Source organism: Amaranthus tricolor, chromosome 4 (genome assembly GCF_026212465.1).
Source record: "Amaranthus tricolor cultivar Red isolate AtriRed21 chromosome 4, ASM2621246v1, whole genome shotgun sequence".
Taxonomy (NCBI): domain Eukaryota; kingdom Viridiplantae; phylum Streptophyta; class Magnoliopsida; order Caryophyllales; family Amaranthaceae; genus Amaranthus; species Amaranthus tricolor.
Window position 1 is genome coordinate 26,750,732 of NC_080050.1, and position 14,652 is coordinate 26,765,383.

Sequence of the window (14,652 nt, forward strand, 5' to 3'; positions counted from 1 at the left end):
GAGGGACAAACCATTAGTAACCAACCAAACTTTGACTGAGATTCTTTTAAGGTTGCTATTAGAAGTTGATTCTTCCCTGAACATATTAGGAGATAAAAGTGCAGTGAATTCAATAGGTTGAACCAAGGGAAGTTTATGAGTGTCAAGAAATATGCCCAAAAGTTTAATGAGTATGCTAAGTTTTGCCCTAACATGGTCCTTGATGAAGTTTTTAAGGCCCAAAAATTTGATGATGGTTTAGCTTTCAGGATACAAACTAGGTTAGGAGGAAGTACCTCATCTACCCTTGCAGAGGCTTATTCTAAGACTTGTAATATAGAGAGGATCTTACAAAGAGAAGAAGATGTGTTGGGAAGGAACAAGAGGAAAGGCCAAAGTATTGCGGATAGTCAAAGTAATGATAAAAGACCTTGTTTTGGTAACAATGGGGGTAATGGTAGGAACAATCACCACGGAAGAGGACATAACAATAGGAACTACCAAAACCCTAGACAGAATGAAACCAGCAAAGGAATAGTAACCAGAGGGCTTGGGTTTGCAAGAAATGTGAGAAGAGTCATTCGGGCTATACGTGTCAAGGCGAACCAATTAAATGTTATGCTTGTGCGAAACTGGACATAAGGCTAATTAATTTAGAAGTAGTTTTAATAAACTCGTTTCATATACGAATTTAAATATTAACATATATTTATATTAAAAATACAATTACGATTTTTAAATAAAGAGGTTCAATCAAAATAATTGTTTTATTAAAAGGTGTGAGCACTCGAAGGTGAATTTTCTTAGTTAGGTCTTTTAAGAGGGGGAACCTAGAAAATAAATAAATAAATAAATAATAATAATAATAATAATAACCATGATAAAAGGGCATAAACCCTTGTGCGTTACCACAGCCGCTAGTCCCTATCCTCTCCTCTTACCTTGATCTCTTCCTCTCCCTCACGGCAGTATCCTCATCACAGCCCAAACCGCGGCTCACCACAACCCAAACAGGAATCGGCAGCCACCCTGCCCTCCTCGGCGAGCAGCCCCAAGCAGCAGCAAGCAGGCTGCGTGCCTTTCTCCTCCCATCAGCAGCCGGGCTGCTTTGTGCCGCCAGCAGGAGCAGCCGCGTGGTGGTTCCTCCACCATCCCACACAGCCCTGGTTCACCACCACCACAATCTTATCCACCTCTTCACCATTTTTACTAGCTTTAACTTTGTAAGCCATCTCTTCTTCTCCCATTTGATTCTTCTTGTTTTCAATTTAAAGTTTTATGAAGTTTATGAGTGTGATGTTGATTTTTGTGTTATTTTCATTGAATCTTTTTGGTGGATAAGAGTTTGATCGATGAATGGAACATATTTATGATTTAGGGTTTGAAGTGTGATTAGAAATTATGGGTTGTGTTGATTGTGTGTTAGTTTTTTTTAATATTACTATTAGCAACAATTAGACGTGTTATCTTTGAAATTAGTAATAGTGTGGGCTTTCATGTACATTATGGTGGTGTATTAGCTATTGATTCTTGCTATGGATAATGGTTAAAAGTATTATCTTTGAACATGAAATGACTAAGGTTTGGATTTAGAAATGAAATTACTAATGATGTGTGTTTTATGCTATATTTTGGTGATAATTAGCAACGGTGATGATTTTAGTTGACTATGAAAGTGATTTTGGCTGTTGAATTGGGCATAATAGTTACTAATTGTTGTGGTTTGATTGTTGCGAATTACAAGTATTCTTATTAGGTTTTTATTGAAGTCATAATGCATAATGTTAGTAAGCCAAGAGCATAATGTCAACTTATCGTTGATGATTGCTAAAGTTACTTGTCGTGTTTTGATTATAATTCTTTCTAGCTTTGGAGAATGTAACAAATGATATCGCGATTTGATAACTCTAAAATTTGCCTTATTGTTGTATAAGTGTTGTATTAAAATTGTAAGGCTTAGTTGTGATTAGTTATTTATGAGTAACCCGAACCGATGTACTCAAAATTAGTTGATAAAAAGGAACGATTCACATATGCTTTTACTTTTAAATTGGTGAAAAGACTTCTGTTGTGTTGAGTTAATGATTTTGACTTGTATTGAATGAGTTGTGTACGTATTAGAGTAATTGAAAAACTCATCTTGAATAGGTGATAGTGGTTACTTTGGTATTTAGTTGGTATGACAAATTAGTTAAGGGGATTTATTAGTTTTATTCCTAATTTGTATAGGTTTCCAGTTCATAAGAGGAAAATAGAACCTTAGTTGAGTGAATTTTGTAACTTTGGTCGTGCAGTGACGCTTACAGGTACGTACACGAGGTAATTAACCCTTATATACAATTTTCCTTTGGTATTTAGTTGGTATGACAAATTAGTTAAGGGGATTTATTAGTTTTATTCCTTGTATAGGTTTCCAGTTCATAAGAGGAAAATAGAACCTTGGGTGAATTTTGTAACTTTGGTCGTGCAGTGACGCTTACAGGTACGTACACGCGGTAATTAACCCTTATATACAATTTTCCTTTAAGAGATCATTGTTTATTGTTTATTGTGATAATATGCATTGTAAACTATGAGGTACTAGTGAATACACTTTATACGAAAAGCTATCGACTATGAAATCCTTGCGCTTAGAATAGTTATAGAGGATGAGAGTGTTAGTAGGAGGCGGGGACCACCCCTTTATTTATTTAAGAATTGGATTATGCCTTACTTGGAGTTAGAATGACTCCTTTATAGGTGAATTTCATATTTTGTTGAGTGGCTCAGTGGGTTTTGGCGTGCTGCTATCCCAGGGCGCTCATTAATAGTCGAAAGTGGGAGTTTTTCCCATCTGATAAAGTATTAGATTATAATTAGCTGGCGTGACTCAACTGGATTATGTCCGGTTGATTTAGTAGTCCCCTAGGTGAGATCCAACAGGATCACCGTAAGGGGGGTATGAGCATGCTTGTATGATTGGCGCCGGATGGCTGATACTGCCCCTTGATCGAGGTGTTACCATGCGGGCCTTGCAAACTCCAATATGGTGGCCTCTTCACTGATTTAGTACACCAGTGTGTTAGTTTTTCTCGAAAGTAGGACCCGAGAGGGTCAGCTGGAGGGGGCATGAGCTCATACTTTGCCATGGGCACCGGATGGTCGATAACGCCCTTGGCCATGTCACTATGCGAAATTAGGCGACAACAAAATCGAAAAGTAAGGAAATGAAGATTCAAGAAATGAAAATTAGGCAAAATTAGGCAAAATTTGTTTAGTATTTTGTTTTGTTTTATATTTTGAATGAATTTACAAGGGGGCTAGTGTTTCCATTTTTAATCCGCTTTGGTTGCGGGCAAACTATTAAATTAAGCTGGACTTATTGTGAATGCCAGCACAATAACGGGAAATACGAGGTGCACACACTTCATAAGCTAAGGAGATATATACAATTCCAAAACCATATGGAAATGGGAAGAAAAGCTCCAATAACTTATAAAGTGTGAACACCATCTTTATTTTGTTGATGTGGGATAAATTATCCCAACACCCCTTCACATGCGAATCCCCGTCAAGTTCGCTCGCATGTGAGAGTAATCAATTCGGTAGGAACTCCATTCTTTTCGAACCTACCATTTTTAATTTTTTAATCGAACCATCGACTCTGATACTATGTTAAATTAAGCTGGACTTATTGTAAATGTCAGTACAATAACGAGAAATATAAGGTGCTCACACTTTATAAGTCAAGGAAATATATACTATCCAAAAACCATATGGCAATGGGAAAAAAGACTCTAATAACTTATAAAGTGTAAACACCATCTTTAGTTCGTCGATGTGGAATAAAACATTCTAACACAAACACTCTCTTGTTTGGTATCCTTTTAAACGAGTTGTATAATGATCGGAAGTGATTAATTAGTGTTAGTGTTTCCATTTTGAATAGGGTAAGGTCAGGATCCTGAGTTTTGCTTATCAAGTAGCAGGATTTAAGGTGCGACTATTTGGCCTAAAGATAATTCCCTTTGCTGCTTGCTTTAACAAACTACAACAACATCAAAATTCAAACCACATAGAATAAAACTAATAATAAAATAAAAACCTTACCCATAAAATAGCTGAGGAGATAGAAGTGGGATAGAAGAAAGGAACAATAGACATAAAAGGATGTTGGTTCCGGAATTATGGCCCGCAAGTGACCCACAAGTGACTTGCTAATGATCCATTATAATAAATCCAGTAACAACCCGCTCCATCAACAACCTGCTAAACGTAATCTAGCGCTCAACCAATGGGCCGTTCCGCGCCATTAACCGGCACTACTTGTTGGAGACAAATGCAATTGAAAGGAAGCAACTATCAAATAATACTACGTCTGCCCTCTAGAGGTATTTATTGGAGAGTTTCATTTGAAATTGGAAAAGGAGTTTTGAGTTTGGGAATATGGTTGTTATAGTTCTTTTGATCTAAAATTGGATAAATGCAGAAATTCTACTATTAGAATAGAGAAAATGGAAACAAACAGGAGTTACATGGTAATAGTGGTGACTGAGTAAGAACGGATTCCATGGGAAGAAAGAATCGTTGATTGTGAGAAAAAATAGCGGTGAGAGAAGAGAGATAATAATTGTGAGGAAAAGTGGTGGCAAGAGAATTGAAAATGAGAATAATAGAGTAATTGTTTCCATTGAATTTTTATTGTCTAAATAGTCCGATCCGAACAAATAGACAATAACAATTATAGTTTCCATTTCCTAAGCTTATCCTTTTGCTTTTCATTATGTTTCCGTTTCTCATACCACGCATTCCCTTACTATGAACTATGTAGTACTTCAAGATGATTGAAACTTGGGGGAATGAAATAAGTGAAGAATAGGTGAATGGATGTAACAGCCAGGAAATTTATGACTTACTCCATGATTCTTTATTTGTACTAGTGTTATAGAATTGTTTTTCCCCAACACTTTAGTATGCTAGGGACCTATTTTGAGGTTTCCATGCTTCTAACCAGCTCACATCTTTTGATTTGTATTTCAGGAAGCTCTTCAAGTGTAGTATATACCATTTTCTTCTATCACAGTTCGTGATAACGTTGAATTCATAATTTAGATTTGCAACGTCATGGCTAAGTCATTATCTTATATGCTGATGAGGAACCTTGCAAATTTTTCGGCTGCTCGTTTGAGCACTCAAGTAAGGACCTTATTGTTTGTTTAGTTTTCGTAATTTTTTTTCTTTACAGTATTGTCCATATGGAGTATGATAAACTATAGAACATGGCTTACTAAAGCGTGTGTGCTTCTTTTGTTTGAAGTTGCATATGATGTTTGCAATCAATGGTCAATGAAAAATAACCTCTTTGTTTCTACGAGGAAAGGTTGTGACAATTCATACTAATTGCCAAATCTTACCTAGGCGGGATCCAATTATAATGGATGCCGTTGTTTTATTTTACAATCTTCCTTGTGATAAAATCAAACAAAGTGATGTATAGGACATTATCATTGTAATCTAAACAACTAGTTTGGTTTTCTCAAAATAAAGAAATTTTGTTTGGTTCCATGATGGAATCACTTGGAATTGTGGAAATGAGAATGGTGTACTATCAATAACAATTGTAGTTATCAAATGAAAATTTTAAATGTATGAAAATTACACTTGTTGAAATACATGTAATGAAATTTGTAATTGCAAATAAATTATAATAAAGTGTTGTTAATTATTACTTTCTACATTTCATTTTGTTTGTTACGTTTAGAATATTCTACACAAAGATAGATGTATTTAAATCTGGTTTTTCATTGAAACATAAAAGTTAAAATAAATTTATACGAGCTCTTGTTAGATTTGTCTTGAAAATTAATTGTATATTGTTTCTAACTTTTTATGAGATGTATTTATATTGAAACTCGATTTATGTCGTAAAAACAGCGCAAAAGCAAATGTAACTAATAAAATGGAATGGAGGGAGTATAATTTTTGAATGTTTACTTCTTCCGCATAATGAATGTACTTATGTAGTATTTGATCAATCATGTTTTCCTTTCTCACTCTTGGTGATTTGATTTTACTCTTAGTTGCACTTCTTAGTATCTATAAATAATCAAATGGAATGCTTATTTTGGGATGAGCAAGTAAGTTGTATTAATATAATTCTTTCTCTTTGCTTTAGTCATTAGCATAATATTATACTCATTTTTGCTTAGCTGCTTGTTGGTGAAGAATCGGGTGGGATGAGTTTAATTGTATACCCACTTTTTGAGTAATTCATAAGCCAAGGGTAGCGTTGAAATCTGAACATAACACATTTTGTATCATATTAATTTTTTTGTATTTTTTAATTTTTATTTTCATTTCCAAAGCCAGCTTTATAGTGGCGTAGTTTGTTTAAGATCCTTTTAATGTTTATAATTTTATCCTTCTTTAGCGATAAAGTAAGTGGTTTTTCAACCTCTTTACCATTGGGTTTCCAAATTTCTATATTTTCCATTAATTATTTCCTTCATTTGATATAGTTCCGCTTTGAGTGCTTTTCTGACTTCATTTGTATAGGTATCTGTGTCTTCTTATCAAAATGGAATGAGATTTTCAACTACTTTATCAAACGATCCTGACACACATGAAGATTTCAAGCCAACCAGTAAGCTTGAGAATTCAGGCCTTACTACTAAAGATGTTGTTGAGCAGGTGATCTTTATTTTTTCTATGACTATTGTTGTATAATGAATTTTTCCTGTGTGCCTCTATATGTTGCTGAAGTGTACCTTATCTTTTTAATGCATTATATATTACTAAAACCTGACTACGTATTTCAGGATGTGAAGGAGAATCCTGTTATGATTTATATGAAGGGGGTTCCAGAAATGCCTAGATGCGGCTTTAGTTCTCTTGCAGTGAGGGTGCTGAAGGAGTATGGTAATTTTCTAGTATTGGTTGATTTGCTGTCTTTTTTTTTGTCCAAATTATGATTGGTTCTACTACTATATCATGTGGGTCATTTAGCTTTTTTGAGGCCCTTTATAATGTAGATAAATCTTTCAAATCTACTATGATCTTACGCTGCTTGTGTTTGTTGCTTATACATGTTTTGGAAGATTGAATGATGGCACTGGGAGTCTCTTTCATTAATTAATGTTTTACTGACAAAAAAATTTTATTAATGGGAATTAGGGATGAGAAACCAAGAGATCAATCCTCCAATTAATCCTACAAATATCATTTAGAGTAGTGTTGCTCAAAAAGACCATTTGCTCTTGCCCATAGAGACGCTTAGAACTTAGCTTTTTCCCCAAATGATATCAAAATGTAATACCCGATCATTAAAAGTTCGTTTGTTCGCCTATTTATTAATTACATTTTTAACGTCCCATTTTTTTCCTTTTGTTTTCTTTTCCTCTCATCTTATATTTTTTCCTACCTTTTTCTGTTGAAAAGTTTCCGTACTGGTGGCTTTAGTTTTTTAGTTGATATTTTAGTGAAACGAGAACTTCTGTGTGCATAGCTATACATTTTTTAATTTAAAGCAGCTCAATATTGTATGTGTTTATGTTGTTGACCTGTTCATATCAGAAATTGATGTCTTCCATCTATACAGTGAAACTTATTATTGGTTTGTTTGCTGAGAGAGACACTTTTTCTTTTTGCTATTCTGTATTATCAAAATATTGTAGCTATAAAGATGCTATCTTTTTTCATGTTATGTTCGTGATTTATACCTTTGTTGTATGTAATTAGGTTTTTGTTTTGGTTTCGTCTTCCCGTTTTTAATTTTGTTTGTGCAGGTGTTCCTTTTAGTTCGAGGAATATTTTGGAAGACATGGAGTTGAAGAATGCTGTCAAAGCCTACAGGTGCGTTGCTACATGTTTTTGTACTTTTAAGCTTGCTTTTCTACAATAATTGACAAATACGTATCATCTAGCTTTTTTTTGTTATGTTTTGTTGAAATGTTACTGTTTCAATTCTATTGATGTTTTTTTTCTCTGATGGGAGTCTGTGCCATGTAAAATGGCATGTTTTAGGAGCCTTCTAATTCACCTTTTAGACGATAGTTCTTGGTCCTAGTGCGCGTTTTCTGATTTAGCTGCTATAGTTATTATGTCCCCACAAGCTCTCTCCGTGGAGGAAGAGTTGCTTTTTAAGACAAAGGCATGTGAGGGTGGGGTAAAGGAAAGTGGGAGGAGAAAGATAGAGAATTGGTGGGATAAATTTCCAGATTTTTTCAAGAAGAAAAATTTAAAGCGACTACCAAATAATGGTTTTGGGAAATCCCATGGACATTGATGATGTTTGATGTTAAGATGTGTCTATCATGATTTTCGGGTCCTTTACATAATGGAGGTGTAGCCTTGTGTATGGTGTTGATATTAGTGACCTATAAATCACTGCTTCTTGTCTCTCATGTAGTCAAGGTATTGCTGACTTAGTGCTGACTGGTTAACAATATCTCGATTTTTGTCAGTATGGCATGTGTGGATTTGTAATCTTAGCTTTGTTAAGGAAGTAATTGATAGGTGTTCCAAAAAATCTGAATGGGGGATTTTATTTGGTCCAATTATAGAATACTGTAACACAAAAGCACTCCCATAGTCTCTCTCATTCTCTCTTGATCTTTTCTTTGGGTGATTGCATGGTTAGAATATCAGGAAGCTTCTAGTGGCCACATCTAAGGCTCAATTTGGGCTATGCTGATTCTTGATAGGCTTCTCATCACAGAACCCATGGAACACCTTATGCTCATGTCTTCCTAAGGTTGTTTCACTTTAAGGACATCTTTTCCCCTCTTATACTGTGGGTTGTTTATCCTTAATGCTGGGTTTTCCAGTTCACCTTTTCCATGCAGTTGATAGGAGAGCAATGTCATTAGAGCTTTCCAAGCATATTTTGCACTATTCAGAGAAGCATGGGAGCCATAGTTTTGTTTGTTTAGTAATTTTGTTTTATTGGCTTTGGTTGCAGTTATGGAAGACTCTAATAAGTCATTTATAGGTGCATCTGGTTATTGTCATCTCTTAGGATGAATAAAGGGGAGTATATCATCATGTCATTAGTTAAGTTGCCCCGTACGTGTTGGTTGAAAGAACTGAATAATTAACTTTTGGTTGGGGTTCTTTGTGTCATAGTGTTTACATCTTGCTGCTTTATGGTGTTTTCTGATATTGCATCATCTTGGGTTGTTGCAAGTATATTTAGTGTGATTGGCACAGTAATAAATGTTCTTCATGAATAATTTCTAGTTTTATTTTGAGAGGGAGGGTGGAAAATCAGGTATATTGTACTATTGAGAACATTTTAATTTTATCCAAAGCGCTTATTATTATATTGAGAGGTGCTCCAAGTGATTCACTTGCCTTAGCATCGTGACTCTTTTAATATAGGATTTGTACACGGTGAACAAGTATTATGTAGGAGTAACTTTTGAAGAACATGAGCCATGATTAGCTTGAATTTTGAAGATTTTTAGAAAGGGTAAACAAAATCATTTGACTCCTGTGATGAAGTTACGTATTTATTGAATACTGTTTTTTGATGTATGAAATGGCTGAACTACTGTATGAAAATCTTTAGATCTCTTCTCAACCATTTATCTCCAAACAAACCTCCATTTTTAGATCTCTCTTTTCTCCCTCCTTCACAAGCAAACTCTAGCCACCACATAGTTCTTCAATTTACTCTTTTGATCTTTTACTTTTTCAATTTTCTTTCAATTTCTTTGATTTAATTCAATTTTTATAAATTTGATTTGAAAATCTTTTTTATCTTATTATCTGAGATTTTAAGGTTGGTTTTGATTGAATAAACTACAAAATTAGAATAGAGAAAGATGTTAAAAGAAAAGGAAGAAGAGAGTTTGAATCTGCAATTCAATTTTGACAAGGAAAAATTTTACTCCAGGTGGATTAGTTTAAATATTTACCCAGTAATTGGGAGTATTAGAATACTCCTTTGTATTTTCTCTTCATCCAGGCTTTTAAAAAATTCAGAAATATTTACTTCTCTACTTCTCTACTTCTTACCCCTTAGTACCTTATTCCAAGCCACCCCTTAAACCTAGTGCTTTTGGTTCTATTACAGTCTTGCCCAGATGGTAGTTGAATAGGCAGACTATAACCTATTGCTTTTCCTATTAGGTTTCTTATACTCTCTTTGATTCTTTGCTATTGCACCACTTGGAGCAAAAGCTCTCCATCTACAAATCTTGAGGGGGAAAAATCAAGACGAGGGAGTATTATTGCTCATATCATAGCTAGAGTTGGGTAGTTATATTTAATCTTTGAGGCCATTGTCTCTTTATTCTTCTTTTTTCCTAAAGACATATTGACACGGGTGTATTTGTAGACTTGTATGTATCTGTCATTTGGATCATTGTTTTTTAGCATGAATATGTGAAACATCACACGATCTCTAGGCCTGTTCACAATAGAGTAGAAGTAGAATCGTGTGGTGTTTTTCTGCAATAAGAATCCTGAAACATTGCTGTGTACATTGTCAGTTATATTTCTAAAGATTATATTGACGTTAATGATTTGTTTTATCGCTGTAGCCACTGGCCTACCTTTCCACAAATATTTATCAAAGGAGAGTTCATCGGAGGATCAGATATCATTCTCAACATGCATCAGGTAACTTCTCAATGAAATTTTAAACTCTTGTATTAACGAATGAAATTCTCTTTACATTTTCTTTCTGTTCAGACTGGTGAATTGGAGCAAAAGCTCAAGGATATTGTTGCAGGCCAGCAGAAAGCAGAATGAGCTCATCATTGCTCGACTCATGATTTAATATGACGAAATTTCAAAAATAAAAAATTGTGTCGAGATTTTCTGATATATTTTGTGGTGAAAGCAGAGTGAATATTATGTGCTTTGTGCCAGCTAGTTAAGCATGCTCGGCAAATGAAACGATCAATAATGCAAAGCCAGCTTTCGGTATTTCAGTTTTGGTACCCGTTGTATGAATACCTTGTGTAGTTGTGTTGTTATCCTCCTGATGAACCCTGATTACTGTAAACGTTTTCTACTAGTAGCGATGTAATGTGCTTGATGAATCATGTTTGTCTATATTTTTGTGACACGATATCGTAACCATTGTGGAAGCCAATGTTCTGAACTGATTTATGCTTCATGAAATGGAGATTAAACATTGGCGTTGGTAGGGGGAGCCTCTTCCGTTTTTAATACGATGTTTGGATAAAAATTTAAGAGGAAAAAGTACGGAGGAAATTTTTTTTATTATTGGGTTATTTAACTCAAATATGAGGTATGTGTCATGGTGATCTCATGTAGGATTTTTTCATATATTTTGATCATCAACAAAATTAAGATAAATCTCTTCCCTATAAATTTGTTATCCAAACAAAGAAAATGACGCCCTCTAAATTTTCTTACATTTTTTAAAAAAAGTATTTTCATGTTGGAAAAATGTGACTCGAACAGGAAGAATGCAGTTGGCAAGCAGAGGAAGGTCCGCGGGCTGCGTAGAAGACCGCGGGGCGCGGAGTTGATGCAGAATGGACTCCGCGCCCCGCGGTCTTCTACGCGGCCCGCGGACCTTCCTCTGCTTGCCAACTGCATTCTTCCTGTTCGAGTCACATTTTTCCAACAATCTCCACCTTGACGAGAACACGTAGTCAACCACTACCTCATCAAACCATAGTGAAACAAAACTATTCTCAAGCCAAACCCGATGCAAAGCTCAAGCATAAGCCATACATCCCGACAAGTCTCCAACCAAGACCCATCCCGATAAGTCTTCAACTAAGACCCATCACATACTTGTTTCCAAGTATAACAACTCATAACGCTCGACTAACATCACAAGTTCACTCATAATGCTCCACCTGCATCACGAGTACATGAGGCAAGCTCCACCTTGAGGTTGTGCACACCTCCACCTGTGAGCTCCCTCACACCGCCCCTAAGGGCCTATGCTAATGAATCCAGCATATTAAAGAATATACTAGGACTTTCAGACCATCCTACCTTCTTTACCTCTATCTTCATGTACGTGCATTCCGAATGAAATCTGACCACACTGTGCTTCTCTCGAACATCAAGTACCTGATCACTAAACACACAATCGTAGTACACAAAAGCCAACCAAGGTTGATCACAAAGAACCATCACCGAGATCAAGACATAATCAAACTCAGCAAACACAACCCAAGCTTCAACCGATGTAACAAAGCACTTAGTATCATTCCCGTACATAAGAAACACAATAGCTGATCCAAGCAAACCGTAGAGAGAACAAATCTCTACCTGCCAGTGCCCCCACCAAGGTTGAGTCACAAACCTGCAAATGACACTTCTGGCATGCGCAAAACAAGTACACATCACAGCATACTTCAAACACCGAACCATTACTCTAGACATGTAGACCGACTTAGCCTCAAAATGAGGTAATGTAATTGAGCTAAGTAACACTACCAGTCCATACAACAGTTCCCACACTCTGCTCATACGTAAAGTCATAGCAAGCCACTGCGCCCGCTCACTATACTCTACAATGTGCTCATAAGTTGGAGGTCCAAGTGACTCCACAAAAATGGCTACCAACCTTGCCAATCCCACAAGGTTCAATGCATAACCTTCCACACTTATAGCAACCAAAACAACACTCCCTACAACCAACCTATTAGACTTCTCGATAACACATATAGGCTTTTCTTGAAACCCTTTAGATCGGCAGAATGTTCCTTGTACTGACTCCTTTAAACTATCCACAGAGATAAAGATAGCACCAGAAATCACAGTCAGAGAGATACCTGGGGTAGCATCAACACCATCAATCTGGGGTCGAACAGAGATGGATGAGGAGTTAACCTCATACTCCACCTCAAACTCGGTACCACTATCACCATAACCGGCTGCTGCAAAATACACAACAACACACCAAAGCCCTAACAAGACTCCAAATATGAGATAGCACGATACCCTACTGAGCCACACCACACACATACTGGGCACCTCTAATCCCGTGTGTAAACCCCGACCGAACAAACTAATCCAGTATCTACTCAACAACCAAGTATCAGAGAGCATGCATAAGACTCCCCCTAACAAGGTCCAATTTGCTATTCCTGTAACACCGTTCTGCAATGGTGTTATCCCATAGGTATGATGCCACAAAATACCTAAAACACAGAACATAACAAATCCACAAAATGAACTATCCAAATGTAGCCAACTAACCATCTTACCATACAAGTGATCATGAGCTTCAATGCTAAGCTCACACCCGTGTTTAAACCCAAACACACAATGCTTGTCTTCCTCAAGGTAGGCCTCCTTGACACTTGTAAGACGATTCTCAATGGACAATTCCAGCGCTCTACTTTCACCCATATGACCATGCCTATCATAAATTGTCATCTCCTGGTGACAAGTAGAAGCACTAACTGTAGAACTAGGCAGCGTAATACCCTGAAAGACATACAGGGATTTCTCCTTGACACCCTTAAGTATCAAATCCGAACCCTTAAAGACACTCACTTCCCCATTGCTAAACTCACCCTTGAGGCCCAAATCATCTAAGGTCCCAAGCGATATCAAGTTCTTCTCCAATGCAGGAACATGCCTCACCTTAGTCAAAGTAACCCTTCTCCCATCACTAGTCCGAAGTCTCATGGAACCAATACCTACTACTTTACATGGAGTACCGTTAGCAATCGTAACTGAAGCCCCAAAACAAGACTCATAAGTATCAAACCAATCCCGACGAGGACTCATATGGAACGAACTACCAGAATCAAGAATCCAGCTATCAACCAAATCACTAGATTCAACACAACTAATCAATGCTAAATCTTCCTCCGAATCATAGCTCTTGTTCTGTTTACTTTCGACTACTGTGACATGAGATTTATTCTTTAATTCTGGACATTTAGACCTAAAATGTTCTGGTTCCTGACAGTGATAACATATTATGGTCTTAGTGTTGCTAGACCCATCTCTACTATTACAAGTATCCGACCTAGCACCGTTACTATTGTTAGATCCCTTATTATTTCTAGAATTTCTACCCGACCTAACAACTAACCCACTGCCATAATTCTCATTATCACCTGTCGCCTTTTGACGCAACTCCCTAGTATAAAGTGCTGCCTTCACTTCTTCTAGGGTCAACGAGTCTTTGCCAACCACAAAAGACTCCACAAAGTTCTCATAACTATTCGGTAGAGAAACAAGCAATATTAAAGCTGCATCCTCATCATCTATCTTAACTTCTAAATTACGCAAATCTAGTAAAATAGAATTAAGATTTTCTAGATGATCCCTTAATGGCGTACCTGACTGCATCCTGAGGCTAAACAACCGTTGTTTCAGTAGTAATTTGTTGGTTAAAGATTTTGTCATGTATAGTGACTCCAATTTTAACCATAATTCTGCGGCCGTCTCCTGATCAGCAACCTCCGTGATAATATGATCATCAAGACTTAGTAAGATGGTAGAATGAGCCTTCTCTTCCATCACTACTAACTGTTCATCAGTCCATCCGTTTCCAGATCCCGACGTAGACGCCGCACTCTTTGGGATCAACGGACTCCAAATCTGCAACTGCTTTAATAACGCCTTCATCTTAATCTGCCATAGCCCAAAGCTATTCTTCCCATTAAATTTCTCAATCCTTATTGTAGAATCTCCTACTATTGTTTCCTTCAAAAACTCTTCCTAGGATTAAACCTGAGCTCT

At 36.5% G+C, this 14,652-nt stretch overlaps 1 protein-coding gene across 4 annotated transcripts; it reads left to right on the plus strand.

Moving 5' to 3' along the window:
* Positions 1-873: 873 nt before the first annotated feature.
* Positions 874-11,009, plus strand: LOC130811223 (monothiol glutaredoxin-S15, mitochondrial). 4 transcript variants are annotated; one of them, XM_057677429.1, is made up of 9 exons: positions 874-1,202; positions 2,209-2,298; positions 2,389-2,474; positions 4,999-5,154; positions 6,514-6,648; positions 6,777-6,876; positions 7,743-7,809; positions 10,503-10,581; positions 10,654-11,009. In XM_057677429.1, the coding sequence occupies exons 4-9, from the start codon at positions 5,083-5,085 to the stop codon at positions 10,711-10,713; spliced, it is 513 nt and encodes a 170-aa protein (XP_057533412.1). In that variant the 5' UTR covers positions 874-1,202; positions 2,209-2,298; positions 2,389-2,474; positions 4,999-5,082; the 3' UTR covers positions 10,714-11,009. The 4 variants fall into 4 exon arrangements, with proteins under 4 accessions (XP_057533412.1, XP_057533411.1, XP_057533414.1 ...); XM_057677428.1 differs by having other exon boundaries at positions 2,389-2,461; XM_057677431.1 differs by having other exon boundaries at positions 2,209-2,285.
* The last annotated feature ends 3,643 nt before the right edge of the window (positions 11,010-14,652 follow it).